Genomic DNA, 17,629 nt, shown 5'->3' on the forward strand with positions numbered 1-17,629 from the left:
CAACACCGCGGTTCCTGGTGTGTCCGCTGTGCCGTGCGTGTGATCATTGCTTGTACAGCCCTCTCGCAGTGTCCGGAGCAAGTATGGTGGGTCTGACACACCGGTGTCAATGTGTTCTTTTTTCCATTTCCAGGAGTGTAGAATGCATGCATTTGATGTGTTTGTGTAAAATTTGTTTATTTTGTGGTAAGTCTCCAAAGAAATCAGTTAAGAATTTGTATTTAAGTATGTTTGTAATGAAAATCCATGTCTTAATTACTAAAGTTAAATAAGCAATCAAAATGTTTCATTGCAACTCTGTTCTGATGCTTAGCAAATGTATAAATATACAGCACAGAGGAAACAAGAGGAAACTTAAATGCTACTGATACGTGCTATAATACTATGACCCTACTTATTTTTGACATATGAATTTTATTTCAAAAACCTCAATTTTGCAATGCAAACACCAAGGGGTATATTGAAGGTCCTCTTATTTTGGACAACATTTTATATGCTAAGCAAACACTGTATTGGGACACTGCAGTTAAAAGAAATAATTTGCTTTATTGAGCAGCAATGTCGAGTGTTGTGGCAATGTCAAGTGTTATAGCAACAAATCAGAAGCTGTTCCCACGTTCAGAGCACCAGCAGTGAGACTGGCTGTGCCGTACAGCTCTGAAGCATGCCAGTGGTGTGGGGAACTGTGAATAAGCCATGAGAGTTGAATTCTGTTGAGCAATTTTAAATTATGGGAACCTGCCAACATTCAGGGCAAAACTTCTTTATCAAATATTCATTGAGTCCATTTTGGCATAAAGCTTTGCCACAACAAGAGCTGTGTAGTAAACTATTTATATCAGGAAATAAATAAAAATCATTATTCGGGCAACAACATACGAATAGTTCTCAAGGTACATGAAATGTACTAAAGATGTCTGTTGTGTGCCAAGCTCATCAGTCAACATTAGGATGTCATCCAGGCCTAATCGCTGTGCAGATCATACTCTCTATTTTACATACTCTTGAAGTTCTTTATGTCTGAGACTGTGACTGCTAACTGTTTTATAGTGTTTGTCAATAAATCCTGGAAAAAGACATCCTGGAATTTACCACACATCATAGCCTTTCTCAACACTGTGGATAATGACCTTCTGCTGTCTGTTGTTAAAGTAAGGGATGAACCAACTGTGAGCTACTCCCCATATTCCATAATGGTCCAACTTCTGGAGCAATATTTTGTTATCAACACAATCAAACACCTTAGTTAAATCAAAAAAGATGCCTAGCATTTGAAACCTTTTCTTTAATCCATACAGTACTTGACTGATGACCATAGATGTTAAGTCCCATAGTGCTCAGAGCCATACAGTACTTCACAGAGAAAAGAGAATATAGCATTTTCAGTTATTAAATCACTTATAAAAACAAACTGTACATTCGATAGCAAATTATGTGAAATAAAATGATCAATTACTCTTACATACACAGCGTTTTCAATAACTTTAGTAAACACTGACGGCATAGAAATAGGTCTAAAATTTTCTACATTATTCCTTTCTCCCTTTTTATAGAGCGGCTTTACTACTAAGTACTTTAATCATACAGGAAACTGACCATTTTTCAAGGAAAAATTACAAATATGGCTAAGTACATGGCTAACATATGCAGCACAATACTTTAATATTCAGCTAGGCACTCCAGCATATCCATGAGAGTCCTTACTCTTCAGTGATTTAATTATTGACTCAATCTCCCCCTTCTCTGTATCACGGAGGAGTATTTCAGACACCAATCTCAGAAAGGCATTTCCCAAGACAGTTATGTGATTACCTGTATAAACTACGATTTTATTAAATTCACCAGCAATGCACAGAAAGTGATTGTTAAATACTGTACATATATCTGATTTATCAGTAACAGAAATATCTTTACTATGAACTGACTTTATATTGTCAACCTTGTGCTGCTGACCAGACACTTGCATCACAACTAACAATATGGTTTTAATTTTATCCTGTGAATTAGCTATTCTATTTGCATGCCACATACTCTTTGCCTTCTTAATAACATTTTGCAGCACCTTACAATAATATTTGTAATGGGCTACTGTAGTGTGATTATGACTACTTCTAACATTTTGATATAATTCCCACTTTATTCTACATGATATACTTATACCACTAGTCAGCCACCCAGGCTGCCTTTTACTGCTAGTACCGTGTTTAGAACGCTCTAATGGAAAGCAACTTTCAAAGAACATGAGAAATGTGTTAAGGAAAGCATTATATTTGTCATCTATGTTACTGGCAGTATAGACATCATGACATTCTCGTTCCTTAACAAAGTTTAAAAAACTCCCTATTGCCATTGGATTAGCTTTCCTACATAGTTGGCATTACGTGAGACATTTGTTTGAGTACAATAACCTTTTAGTGTTAAAATTCTTGCATCATGGTCTGAAAAGCCATTCACCCTTTTACTAACCAAATGCCCATCTAGTAATAGAGAATGAATAAAAATACTGTCTATGGCTGTGTTACTGTTCCCCTGCACCCTGGTTGGAAAAAACACACCAGTCTACATTGGATCATATGAATTTAGGAAATCTTCCAACATACTTTTTCTTTCATAATCACATATAAAGTTAATACAGAAGTCACCACATATAACTAATTTTCGGTACTTCTTATAAAGTAAACCAAGAACCCTCTCCAGCTTGAGCAGAAATGCTCTGAAGTTAGGAGATCCGTAAACAACAATTAGAAGATTAGTTTCACTAAATTCAACTGCCCCTGTACACCATTCAAATAGCTGTTCAGTGCAGTGCAATGATATGGACTGAAATGGAATACTGTTTTTTACATACATGGCCACTCCCCCACTCTGCAAGGAATTCCTTGAAAAACAGCCAGTTGATCTGTATCTTGGTAAATGAAGCCTCTGAATTGTCAAGTTATTTAAGTGATGCTCCAATACACCAATAATGTCAGAGTAAACATCTATAAGCAGTTCACTAACTTTATCTCTAATACCTCTTGTATTTTGATGGAATATGCTAATTCCTTCACTACTTGGATACCTGACCTCCTCTGAAGGTGATTCCTCTGTTACAGGGACTTCCTTTCAGCAGGGATACCTATCAGCTGACTTCAGTCTGAAAAAGGTGCAGATCTAAAACAAACTACTAAAGGAATTTTCCCCTGAGTGATACTACCACTGCCCACTTCACTGTCACCTATAAACTTAGCCAGCCTCCCCTTCCTATACCCACTGAGGTGCAGGCCATGCCTAGTGAAACCCAATCCCCTTCCTATACCCACTGAGGTGCAGGCCATGCCTAGTGAAACCCAATCTATTGAAAGACTCAACTGGCACCACTGCAAAGTGAGCCATGCCCTCCACCATCAGTGCCTTCTCCAGCCCCATGTTAACAAGCCTAACAGCAACATTAAGAAGAGGCCGATCATGACACTGAAACAGCTGCACAAAGTGCACGTGAGTGCCACCAGTTTCAGTAGCTATATTTAAGCTATCTTTACCAGGTGACCACGTACATCAAACTCTGTGTCCCCATCAAGACTATTCCCAGCTCCACCCACAATCAGTACCTGATCCCCTTTCATAAAATTGATAATTATGTTGTCTGGCACAGTTTCACTTGTCTGTTCCTATTTTGATGGTCACTGTCAATATGCAGCAATGGTCAACGGTTGTGCCACACCCTGGAGAAAGAAGCCCTTCAAAAATATCATCTCAGTACACTCCTGATACTGTGGACCAAGGACAGTTGCAAGTTTGAGGCTTTCCTAAATGTCATAGTAACATACATAACTATGATCATTCTAACTTTCTACTATCATCTTTCTTTACAATGTATGGGTTCAAATGAAATAATTTTTACCCTTTCATAGAATACTGGTGCCACTTCATTATTAGAATAATGCTATCTCATGAATTTTTACACTAGTGTGCAATTAATTGGGATAGAAGTAGTTATTGTCTATTCTCAAGGACATGTATATAAAAGTGTTATTGTGTGCTGATGATACACAGCTGGTTACTTAGGATTTCTAAATTCACAACATTTCACTGACCAGAATCATTTGAGAACATTCAGTACTAAGTGACACTTGAAGTCCATATCTCAGTACAAATGTGAAACCATTGTAAGCAGCTTCTGACACTTCCCCAACTGATATCTATCTTCTGCTGTATTATGTATTTAATACATGGGCACATAACTGCTTGCATAAACAATTTCACCTAAGCCAATAATATAAAAAGTTTTAACAACATAGAAACTTTGGAGATTCCCGGACTTATTGTGAAACACGTTTTGCTGAAATATGGTGTGTCAATGTCTACAATAATAGAATGTTGAAGAGTTTCTTAGTTCAAATGACATCTCATGCCATGCGAGACATCCTATATGGTGAATGCTTATCATTATCAAGCATTTAATTGAACATTAATGGGCATGTTATCCACGCATACTGTGCATGTAAACATCACACAGAATAAGGAGGATTTGGTGCTATTATTCATCAATCTCATTACAAAACTGACAAACGAGACATTGCTATATTAACTGACATTTTTGTCTGTGGGTTTACTGTGATTGCAATTCTTAGGTTACAGTATTTAACAATAATAAACTGTCTTCATTCACTACATGTTTACTGTTTTTATTACACTGAAGTGTCAAACAAACTGGTATACACATGTATATTCGAATACAGGCATACGTAAACAAGCAGAACACGGCACTGTGGTTGACAATGCCTATATAAGACAACAAGTGTCTGGCACAGTTGTTAAATAGGTTACTGCTGCTGCAATGACAGGTTATCAAGATTTGAGTGAGTTTCAACGTGGTGTTATAGTCGGCACACTAGCGATGGGACACAGCATTTCTGAGGTGGCGATTAAGTGGGGATTTTCTCATAAGACCACTTCATGAATGTACCGTGAATATCAGGAATCTGGTAAAACATCAAATCTCTGACATCGCTGCGGCCGGAAAAAGATCCTGCAGGAACGGGACCAACGACAACTGAAGAGAATCTTTCAACAAGACAGGAGCGTAGCCCTTACGCAAATAGCTGCACATTTCAATGCTGAGCCATCAACAAGTGTCAGCATGCCAACCATTCAACAAAACATCATCAATTTGGGCTTTTGGAGCCGAAGGGCCACTCGAGTACCCTTGATGACTCCACAACACAAAGCTTTATGCCTCGCCTGGGCCCATCAACACCAACAATGGACTGTCGATGACTGGAAACATGTTGCCTGGTCAGATGAGTCTCGTTTCAAATTGTATCGAGCAGATGGACGTGTGGGGGTATGGAGACAACCTCATGAATCCATGGACCCTGCATGTTAGCAGGAGACTGTTCAAGCTGGGGGAGGTTCTGTAATGGTGTGGGGTGTGTGCAGTTGGAGTGATATGGGACCCCTGATATGTCTAGATATGACTCTGACAGGTGACACATACGGAAGCATCCTGCCTAATCACCTGCATCCACTCACATCCATTGTGATTCGAACAGACTAGGGTAATTCCAGGAGGACAATACGACCACTACACACATCCAGAATTGCTACAGAGTGGCTCCAGGATCACTCTTCTGCCTTTAAACACTTCTGCTGGCTACCAGTCATGAACATTACTGAGCATATCTGGTTGGTTGGTTGGTTTGTCGGATTGAAGGGACCAGACTACTAGGGCCATTGGTCCCTTTGTCCATGAACTTGAAACTCCCACAAGGAATAAAAACAAACAATGGAGATGACAAGAAAGACACAGACAGAGACCAGACAAAAGGAATTAAAATCACACCGAGTGTGACAGTGGTTGGCCGACCAAAAAAAAAAAGAGGCCAACCACCAACAAATGACTGAAAACCCCAGTCTAAAATCGTAGGCCAAAGGCCAGACTCGAAAAAAAAAAAAGAGGACAAACACTTAGATCAAGCGATAAAAACCCACTGCACAAATAAAACCCAAAACTAAATCTGCCATCACAACGTCATCTGATGATAAAAGTGCAGGATGCATATCAGGCACCACAAACGTCTGCCTGAGCAGAGTTAAAAGCGGGCAGTCCAACAAGATGTGGACCACAATCAAAGCTGACCCGCAGCGACATGAAGGTGGGTCCTCGCGGCACAATAAATAGCTGTGTGTTATCCAGGTGTGGCCACTGCGCAGCCGGCAGAGGACAACACAGTCCTTGCGAGAGACCCGCAAGGAGGAGCGCCACGTGCCGGTAGTCTCCTTGATGGCCCGAACTTTGTTGGGGCCATTCTTCACCCCAGGTGCAAAATACCTACTGCCGCAAAACTGACCTGAGATGACTCTCCGAAAGGCCAATCTCCAAGGCTGGTGCAACAATAGCCTGTTTGGCCAGCGTGTCAACACGTTCATTACCCAGGATGCCTACATGACTCGGGGTCCACACAAAGACCACAGAGTAGCCACAACAGGCAAGAGTATGGAGGGACTCCTGGATAGCCATCACCAGACAAGAGCGAGGGAAACACTGGTCGATAGCTCATAAACCGCTCAGGCAGTCACTACAGATAACGAAGGACTCACCTGAGCAGAAGTGGATATACTCTAGGGCGTGAGAGATGGCAACCAGCTCAGCAGTGAAAACACTGCAGCCAGCCAGAAATGAGTGTTGTTCATAATGATCCACTAGAGTAAGAGCATAACCGACATGACCAGCAACCATCGAACCGTCAGTATACAGAACGTCAGAGCCTTGATACGCGGCAAGGATTGAAAGAAAGCGGCGGCCCTGTGCCAAATCGAGCCAAAGGCACGGGCGGGGCACACATCATGGGGCTATACACAGAGGGGCCCGGAAAAGAGGTGGAAGATGGAAAACCTCAAGCCCAGAGAGAAGAGCTCTGACGCGAACCACGACCGTACACCCTGACCGGGGCCGCCATTCCGGAAGATTGACGACCGACTGAGGGAACAGGAGACGATAAATGGGATGCCTGGGCAAGCTACAAACATGTGTAGCATATGCGGCCAGTAATCGTTGGTGCCGGAACCACAATGGAGGGACACCTGCCTCCACAAGTATGTTGTTGACAGGGCTTGTCCAGAAAGCTCCAGTGGCGAGTCGGATCCCGCTGTGAAGGATGGGATCAAGCAACCACAATGTGGAAGGGGATGCCAAACCGTAAGCCAGGTTCCCATAATCTAGACAGGACAGAATTAACACCTGGTACAGCTGTAGAAGGGTAGACCCGATTGGTACCCCAGCTGGTGTGATGCCGCCAGCATGTTTGTTTAAGCTGCTGAATATGAGGCAGCCAAGTCAACCGGGTATCGAAAACCAATCCCAAAAACCGATGCGTCTCCACCACAGCAAGAGGTTCGCCGTCAAGATAAAGCTGTGGCTCAGGGTGAACAGTGCGTCGCCGGCAGAAATGCATAACGCAGGTATTGGCAGTCGAAAACTGGAAGCCACGCGCTAAACCCAAGACTGCGCCTTTCGTATAGCGCCCTGCAGCTGCCGTTCAGCAGCTGCAATGGCAGTGGAGCTATAGTATAGGCAGAAGTGATCAGCATACAAGGAAGATGAGACAGATGTTCCCACCACTGCAGTGAGCCCATTAATTGCAATCAAAAAGGGGCAGATACTTAAGACAGATCCTTGCGGTACCCCATTCTCCTGTACTTGGGGGGGGGGGGGGGGGGGGGAATATGGGAGACTGCAACTTGCATGTGGAAGGAACGAAGCGATAGAAAATTTTGTATGAAAATTGGGAGCGGACATTGGATGATTGAACAGTGGAAAAATGTTGTGTGGAGTGACGAATCATGGTGCACAATGTGGCGATCCGATGGCAGGGTGTGGGTATGGCAAATGCCTGGTGAACGTCATCTGCCCGCATGTGTAGTTCAACAGTAAAATTTGGAGGTGGTGGTGGTATGGAGTGGTTGTGTTTTTCATGGAGGGGGCAAGCAACCCTTGTTGTTTTGCATGGCACTATCACTGCACAGACCGACACTCCTGTTTTAAGCACCTTCTTGCTTCCCACTGTTGAAGAGCATATCAGGGATGGCGATTGCATCTTGCAACACGATTGAGCACCTGTTTTTCATAATGCACGGCCTGTGGCGGAGGGGTTACATGACAATAACATCCCTGTAATGGACTGGTCTGCACAGAGTCTTGACCTGAATCCTATAGAACACCTTTGGGATGTTCTGGAGTGCTGACATCATGCCAGGCCTCACCGATCGACATCGATACCTCTCCTCAGTGCAGCACTTAGTGGAGAATGGGCTGCCATTCCCCAAGAAACCTTCCAGCTCCTGATTGACCGTATGCTTGAGAGAGTGGAAGCTGTCATCAAGGCTAAGGGTGGGCCAACACCATACTGAATTCCAGTATTACCGATGGAGGGTGCCATGAACTTTTAAGTCATTTTCAGTCAGGTGTCCAGCTACTTTTGATCACATAGTGTAAACATTAATTCCTCAGAACGTAGAAAGACTGCTGATCAGATCTCTCAACAAATCGCTTTACAAATATTTTATTTTTAAATTAAAAAAAAAAAAGAATGTTAGTTCTATGAAATTTATGTACTGTGCCTCAAATGCACAAAAAAAGAGAGACAGAAACAGAAAAGGACAAACAGTTTTTGAGCAACATTGTAAAATCACTGTCATGCAAAAAGTTGCATATTCCTCAAATTTTAAAATATTTTCTTAAATTTATACTACTTTTAGTCACTGCGCACATTTCACTGTCACACTTCCGTTGTTCAATAAATTTACACATCACATGTGGAAGAAGAAAAGGAACAACTCACCATATGTTTGAAGAATTGAGAAGCTAAGAGGCATATAAACAAGACCAAAAACATTACTATGATTTTGGACAATGTCCTGCTACAGAGTTGCACCTGCTCAGGTGTACGTGTGTGTTTATTTTGCACTAAAGTGCGCGTCATATATCTTGGCGGCCGAGTTTAGGTTCGTTCTGCGCATCTGACGTCACAAAACACAGTCAGCCAATGAACAGAGAACGACGTTGCCAGATCTCGACTGCAGTGCAGAGCACGGACGAGTGTCTTCAGTTTTACAAACGTTCAGTCATAAATAAAGTAATAGAACAAAAGCAATGTCTTGATAGCAGACTTTCCTTTATAGAAAGTTTGGAAAAAGCATTCTTTATACCAATTGATTCATATTCTATTAATTAATTAAACCAAACAAGCAATAAGACTCCTAATTCAGGCGATAGTAAGGAAAGGTGTTTGTTTCAATCTCACGAACTGCTTTTTCGCAATAAAGAACAGCGGTAATTGTTTATTTCCTATTGTACTTCGACGAAGCGTGAGTAATTCATAGTCATACCAACAGTGTTTATAAGTAGTTGCGTGAGGTGTTAGAGTCCTTATGGAGTTACACTTACCGATGAGCTGAGGTAGCGGAACGGTTAAGGTGTTGGGCTGCCAAGTGAAAGGTTATGAGTTCAAACCTTGTGTGGTGCTTAGTATATTCTTTATTTAAAAACAATATTGGAGTGCCTTACTTTACGAATTTTATTTGTTTGAATGAAATTTCTAGTGCTTTGCCTCTTCATTAACTTTTTCGCTGCTGCAGACACGTGTTCCCCGCATTCCGCGCTGCGCACGATTTTGTCATCACTGCACTTCTCGCCTGTGCAGACACATGGTGTTCCCACTGCTTTGACACACTTATCATTCGATTTCACAAAAACTATTTGGCCAAAAAATTTGATTTTTACACGTCTTCTTGACTGATACCTTCCCCCCATAAATGACTTAATTTTGTTTTGATGTGCAGCATTAAATGTAGTAAACCATTGCACGAAATTTTGAAGAGTTTGCAGAGGTAAAAGTCCATAGCGTATACTTTCCATATGGTCGATTTTAGTTGCCACAATGTTCAGAATGAAATGTGGACAAGATACCTAAATTTCATATAATATTTACTGTATAACAATATCTCATTTAATTTAAGTACCACATAGGTGTCGTATGTAATATTGAGAAATATTCCGTCTTTCGTGACTGTAATAAAAGTTTTATTTACACAGGGCGCGTTTGGCTTTATTTTAAAGCACTTCCATCGATGAAAGGTGTGGCACATACACAATGGTATTCATGTTCTATTTCTTGTTTTTGTTCCACAGTCGCAGTTTTACCAATGGTATTGAAATATATCCCTCTTCTGCAACTGCAATAAGAGACTTATTTAGACCAGACGCGTTTCTCTCTTTTGAAGCATCATAAGACGACTGTATTTTGTGTCCTCCATTGCCAAGTCACCTTTTGTAGTTTTGTGTTGGCTCATCAGTGTTTTAGCAAATAAATGCTGTTTGTGTGTGCCACACACAAAATTATATTTGACATAACTCTGAGCACTTCACTGACAGACGGTATATTCAAGTCCTAATGTTTTTGTAAGTCCACAGTTTTGTTTAATGTATTTTGTCTACTTCCTTTTGATTGATTGAAGTGCTTTAAAATAAAGCCAAACATGCCCAGTGTAAGTAAAACTTTTGTTACAGTCCCGAAAGGTGGAATATTTCTCAATATTACATATGACACTTATGTGGTACTTAAATTAAATGAAATATATAGGTATCTTGTCCACATTTCATTCTCAACATTGTGGCAACTAAAATCGACCATCCGGAAAGTATACTCTACGGACTTTACCTCTGCAAACTCTTCAAAATTTCGTGCAATGGTTTACTATATTTAATGCTGCATAATAACTGCGTTGAACATCGAAACAAAATTAAGTCATTTATGGGGGGAAGGTATCAGTCAAGAAGATAGGTAAAAATCTAATTTTTGAGCCAAATAGTTTTTGTGGAATCTAATGATAAAGAGTGTCAAAGCAGTCGGAACACAATGTGTCTGCACAGGCGAGCAGTGCAGTGACAAAATCGCCCACAGCGCGGAATGCAGGGAGCACGTCTTCGTAGCAGCGAAAGGGTTAATGCGGCCGTGGTGGCTTTACTTCATGAACTGCGCGCTCCCCCCTAAACGTAAGCTTGCGAACTATGCCATTATGGCCCTGCTTCTCTTGGCGCGTGCGTCGTGTGCAACTGGCAACAGAGCAATCTCCCGCGTCTAGGCGGGCATGCGCGAGCTGCCAAGATAAAAGAATTGAACTATAGTTAGTTCTGGAGAAGGACATCATCTAAAAGCTTGGCAATGTTTTTAGTCTTGTTGCTGTGACTATAAAAGCCTCAATGTATCAATTAACCAATGAGTTATCTTTACTCCTGTCATTATTTATATTCCACCCAGAAGTTCCCATTATCCAATTAGATATAATGTGCATAATCAGTATTATTCTCATTACTCCCAATTTTCTGTCAAATAAACGTAAATCCCAATTCAGGCATGAGAAAGACTACTGAATCTACAGGATAAGAAATTTGACCTCAAGAAGTTAACTGTATTGTTATACATGTATGGTATGCACCAAAAATTGTAAGTCCATAAATTGGAACTTGTCTAGAAGGTCTTATACCTCAATTATGTCTTGCTTAGGAAGAAATGAAGGAAAGTAGGTTACAGCCGAAGGTCATTATGATGGCATGATCACTTGAGAAAGAACAGTAGCTTAAATGGACACATCTGGAGAGGAAACCGGCCATGTTCTATTCAAAAAAATGATTCTTGCATGTGAAGTGGTTTAGGAATACCATGAAAATCCAAAAGTCTGAATCTCACTACTAAGAAACATCACTCTAGTATCAAATTATATTTAGGGTACAACAGCTTCTAATACAAAGAGGATATTTTAAAAGCTGTCTGAAAGAGGTATAAATTTCCTGTAGTTGCTCCAGCAAATAACATGTGTCACAATGTGTGTCTGAGAAAAAGGTCACTGGTTTATAAAGCAATGTACTTTCTTTCCACTTTCCTTAAAGAGTTTGGTGCTTGTAGGCATTGTGTGGAAAACTGAGTGTGAATACATGCTTTAAATTCATTTCTGCGGTATAGAAAAGAAATGACCAAATCCTACATTAAAGTAAATGCTGTTGATCAATAAGACTGTTCAAGAATAATGTATATGATTTAGGGGTAAAGGAGACCACTCACTGGATAGCAGAAACGTTGAGTTACTGACAGACACACACAAAGGAGAAAGAAAACTTGCTAAATTTTGTGATCCTTTCTCGAGGTACAGTACACACACACACACACACACACACACACACACACACACACACACACACACACAGAGGTGCACACATATGTGTGTGCATGCGTACGTGTGCACGCTCTAGCTCCAGAAAGTATTGATTCTTTCTCTCGAGCCTGTCTGTCGACGACTCAATGCTTCTACTATTTGATGAGTGGTCTTCTTTACTTCTAAATTATTTATATTCTACCATAACTTTCATACTACAAGAATAATATACAACTATTATAAAACAGGACAAATAATAAAAGCAGATCCCAACCTGCGAGAAATAATAGTGGTTGGGTAAAAATGAGACTACACATGACAAAGTATATGAAATCTACAATACTTGAAAAATGAAGACAATTCATTTACCCCAAATATCATTTTACCTCATTTCCACATAACTTAACTTCTTACTTTAACAAAGACTTCTTTGTTTTCCATGGCACAGAGTGTGGTCTATAATCAATTACAAATTCCTAATACCATTTACATGTTCCTCATACAGTCTATTTGAGTGTATATCAAAATTTCAGTAAGGCTTTCCAAGAATGTTTCTTAATATATCAGGTTAAATGCTTTGCAAAAACTTCCTCTGGAAATCTATCTTTGGGTGTTGACCAGTAAAACTGTTTTGTAGTTTATATACATTTGAGAATATATGATTATTCTATCCTAAATCAACCATTGTTTCATCGGTGTTCTGATCTGACTCTAAAATCATCCTCCTTTATATAAACAGCCACGCTTATTTGAAGTGTTGTTATTATGAAAACCACACACTGACTAAATGAAAAGATTCTTTGTAGTCCACAAACTGTCCAGCCTACGCAGTTGGTAGCTTTGTAATCTTTCATCATGCAAACTAAATGATAAGCCCGCAAACCGAATAATATTCAAGAAATGGATTTGGCTCATTCCCCAAATTTGGAATGACTATGGTGTGATTTGTTTTATACTATAAAACACCTTCAATTATGTGAAGCTATGCTATGTTGATGAACTCTCTGCCAGGCACTTAAGTGTGATTGGCAGGGTATCCATGTAGATGCAGATGTAGATCCACAAGTCTGTATGTAACTGAGAGCTTGTTTTGGATTTGGCATAGAAAATATTTGATCATCCAAGTATTCACAAAACTGAGAGCTAGTCACAGCATGGATTCATTCTGATGGTGTCCAAGCCCCCTTTCTTCCGTGGTTTCAACATCAACACTTTCTGATTTATCCTCACATTTAATCTCAATCACTACAACTTCATTTTTAGATTCTGGATACTCCTCTTTCAAAACAATCTTTACATCATCTTTTTCATATTTATTACAAGCATCACAAGGTTCCGTAACAAACTTAATATCTACCTGATTCTCTGAACTGGCTTTTGGTTCTGGTTTGACTTACACTGCCTCTCGATCTAGATGGCTCCTGGTAATTTTCATTGCATTTATATATTTCTCTTCTATTTATGTCTCTTAATTTCTTAACAATCTTCTTTTATTTCTAAGCATGTCATACCACACGAATTTTCTGTTGTACAGTGCATCTACAAAGTCTCTCCACAGCAGTGAGATCCACATGTCTCACCTTGCGGGGTATGTAAGATTGGCAGCACATTCACATCACTGTGTAAACTGGGGGCTGGGATTCCCTGATAGTGGCTGCAGTTATGTTGAGAGAAGAGACTCAACATTATTACAATTCACCAATATCACAGTAGGTGAAGGAAGAGCATACCCTGACACTGTTAACTTGCAATCTTCATAGTACAGATTATTTCCTTCTCCGTATTGTTGTTGCTATCTCATGAATAGTGATAGTTGAAGACTGTCGAGGTATTATGTCTTGTCACTATGTTGTGAATGAAGTAATGTACTGCTATAAAATTTGCCCCCATACTGAAAAAATGCATCAAACCCTCTCAATCATTGCAAAATGCACAGGATAGGAAATAACATTCCAGTCAAAAGTGTTTGCTTGGAACAAAATAAATAAATAAAAATACCAGATAACCACTTGAAGATGAGAGGAGAGCAATAACCCTTCAACAAGTAGCACAGATATAAACATACACACCATATGTAGTTCAATGTGCGGCTGTGGTGTGTACAATTCATATATATATATATATATATATATATATATATATAAAGAAAGATGATGAGACTTACCAAACAAAAGCGCTGGCAGGTCGATAGACACACAAACAAACACAAATATACACACAAAATTCAAGCTTTCGCAACAAACTGTTGCCTCATCAGGAAAGAGGGAAGGAGAGGGAAAGACGAAAGGATGTGGGTTTTAAGGGAGAGGGTAAGGAGTCATTCCAATCCCGGGAGCGGAAAGACTTACCTTAGGGGGAAAAAAGGACAGGTATACACTCGCACACACACACATATCCATCCACACATACAGACACAAGCAGACATATTGCTTGTGTCTGTATGTGTGGATGGATATGTGTGTGTGTGCGAGTGTATACCTGTCCTTTTTTCCCCCTAAGGTAAGTCTTTCCGCTCCCGGGATTGGAATGACTCCTTACCCTCTCCCTTAAAACCCACATCCTTTCGTCTTTCCCTCTCCTTCCCTCTTTCCTGATGAGGCAACAGTTTGTTGCGAAAGCTTGAATTTTGTGTGTATATTTGTGTTTGTTTGTGTGTCTATCGACCTGCCAGCGCTTTTGTTTGGTAAGTCTCATCATCTTTCTTTTTAGATATATTTTTTCCACGTGGAATGTTTCCCTCTGTTATATATATATATATATATATATATATATATATATATATATATATATATAAACTGTGCAATAGGTGCAATCACGTTCTCCTGACTAAAATTCTATGGCTGACAAAATTTAGAGAAAATGCAAGTCTCACTATGTTTCTCAATACACAAGAAATAATTCTTGTATTGCGGTTCCAGACTTCAATGAACTTTCCTAAAGAGATAGCATGAATTGAAAATTAAATTGCATTCAATGCATGCAGCTTAAATTGTACCACTCTGGCATTTAGTTTTCACTGTATGACAGTGTGTGCTCATAACAGAAATCACTGCATATCTCAATTTCTGCTGAAAACAGAATGGCAAATGTTTTGCATTCACCTATTCACAAAAGAAGAGGACGTTCCATATTTCAAAGATCACAATAAGCACAAAAAAGGCCAAGATTTGTAATGATCCAAGAAATTTGACATACTGTGAGAATATGGCAGATTGCAGTTTGAAATGAAAATTTTTCGGAAGTCTTCTAATTACTGTACAACCACTCTGTTACATATGTGGCAAAGGAAGGATGTGCATTGCTTTCAGTTAGTTTGCATTTTGTTAGAGCAGAAGGACAAAGAAAGTTAGTTGGCAAGATCCTAAGCAAACATTCATTGTAGAAGCTTAAAATTTCCTGTATTTCTGGCAACAAAACAGTTGGCATATGCCTCCGGCACACAAAAAAATAACATGCTAGCTTGCAAATTTTCTTTACTGCAAAATCTTTACAAAGAAAGACTCCGCAATAAGAGGGTAACCAAGATCCTCCACACAATAGTTCCTTCCTTCAGTAACATTTATCAGTCTATTCATAATTTTTTTTACTGAATTAAACTAGTCTGCATTTTAAACTTAATTGTCATATGACACAACGCTGAAGTTCTTACCAACACTGCTGACATAATAAGCTTTACAGCACCATCCTCTGCCCCTTCAAGGCCATGCTCCCATGCACCAAGCATAGTCCGACTATACATAAATGGAAAATCTGGCAGAAACCTTTCCTGGGCCAGAAGTCGAACAGCATCCTGTTGCGCATGTGACGGTATTTGTTGCATAGGAAGCATGTAGTCAAAAACGTCCACAGGCTGAAAGAGTTCACTTTATTTAACATCATATATGAACCAACTTTAAATTTAGAAATTGCATATATCTATACATGAACTCAAAACTTTGACTTAGTTGTCCTACCTGAAAACATACCTAAACAAATATTTACAGTTACACCAATAGTCAATGTGAACTAATCACCAGCCACCAGCAGTCACTCAGAGCAGCACTACGACATGCATAATTTTTGGTAAACTTCCAAATACTTTATTTATTTTTCATGTGAAAAATTAGTAGCACAAATGTACATAGGAGTGAAGATTGTGTCACAATAACCAAAATAAAGCAAGATTCTATAATATCATAAAAAAACAACAGTTTTGTATATGTAATGATTACTGAAAAAAGACAAAACGGAGAGGTGATAAGAAAATAGTGGTTGAAGACAAACTTGCAGTCCAATCAAGGGAAAATGGAGAGTAAATCCAAAATGGCATACACACAAAAACAGGGCTAGGCATTTACATTACCACAAGCTTGAACTGACAAACATGTGTCTACCTTCAACACAATCGCTGAAAACAATTAAGTCTGATGCACATACATAAATAATGAATATATGCTTTGGTTCATTTAGCCAAAAGTGGACAGGAGTGGGTAGAGAGAGGGGAAAAATTATAATGAAATATTGAATTCAACAGAACAAGTTAAACAAAGCATGAGGGCGAAATATTGTAAACATGGAATAAGATATAAGAGTGGTGCATTTCTGCCATATGCCTGACACTACATACTGGTGTAATTGTACTGCACTCTCATTCAGTTACAGCCTTGAGCAAGTTTTCCAATGATTTTCTAATAGTGCTAAGTGATTACTGAAGAAAGTAACTACAGACACAGTACTTCCTTCATCCTAGATGTTTATCAAGTTAAACTGAAAACTGCTCTCTGTATTCAGCTTTACAAGATAGCTTAGAGCATTTCTGACAACAATTACAGTCATAAATACATTGGAAGGAGAGGAAAAGTATGTTCCAGCCAGTTGATCCCCTACAATTTTAGCTGCTCTTAAAAATGATGAAAATCAGACTTGAGTTTGTATATATTTACATTCTGTACCATTCTGCAAACTGAGAGTGCCACACAAACCAGGAGAGCTCGCTCACACTAGAGCTAAGGAGCTTCATCGCAATGAAAATTTGGAAAATCTTTAAAAATATTCACTATAAAAAATCATAGATAATTTTGCTTGTTTCATTGTGCAGTTATCCTACATGGTCCCACGGAACCATATTAGCATGATCAGCAAACTTTAAGCCATACATAAACTGACAAATGAAGTAGCCAAAAACTATCAGATTACACAGGGGAAGCTAAAGAACTGATAAAGCCAGAAGTAAAAATGCAAATTAAGGTGCAAAGCAAAATGTTGTTGGCAATGGTACACACTAAAATGTGGAACAATTCTAGTGAAAGTATTATAAGCTTATCAAACAAAGGGATTCTCTAGCTATTAGTTATCACCTGGAATTCTCAGAATGAGAGTTTTTAGATTTGTATGATATAATTCTGGAGGTCTCACCTCAGATTTAACAGCATTGTTTAGTTGCTACTGGCTACTGAAT

General features: G+C 39.4%; 1 protein-coding gene across 2 annotated transcripts in view; it reads right to left on the reverse strand.

Annotated features, from left to right (window-relative positions):
• LOC126248422 (transcriptional adapter 1-like) overlaps nt 1-17,629 on the reverse strand; it is a 177,804-nt gene that overhangs the window by 80,391 nt on the left and 79,784 nt on the right. For both annotated transcript variants that reach the window (XM_049949389.1, XM_049949388.1), the window contains one exon: nt 15,842-16,042. In XM_049949389.1, the coding sequence (XP_049805346.1) occupies nt 15,842-16,042 (201 nt within the window). The remainder of the gene's footprint in view (nt 1-15,841; nt 16,043-17,629) is intronic.

This window comes from Schistocerca nitens, chromosome 3 (genome assembly GCF_023898315.1).
Source record: "Schistocerca nitens isolate TAMUIC-IGC-003100 chromosome 3, iqSchNite1.1, whole genome shotgun sequence".
Classification (NCBI taxonomy): Eukaryota; Metazoa; Arthropoda; class Insecta; order Orthoptera; family Acrididae; genus Schistocerca; species Schistocerca nitens.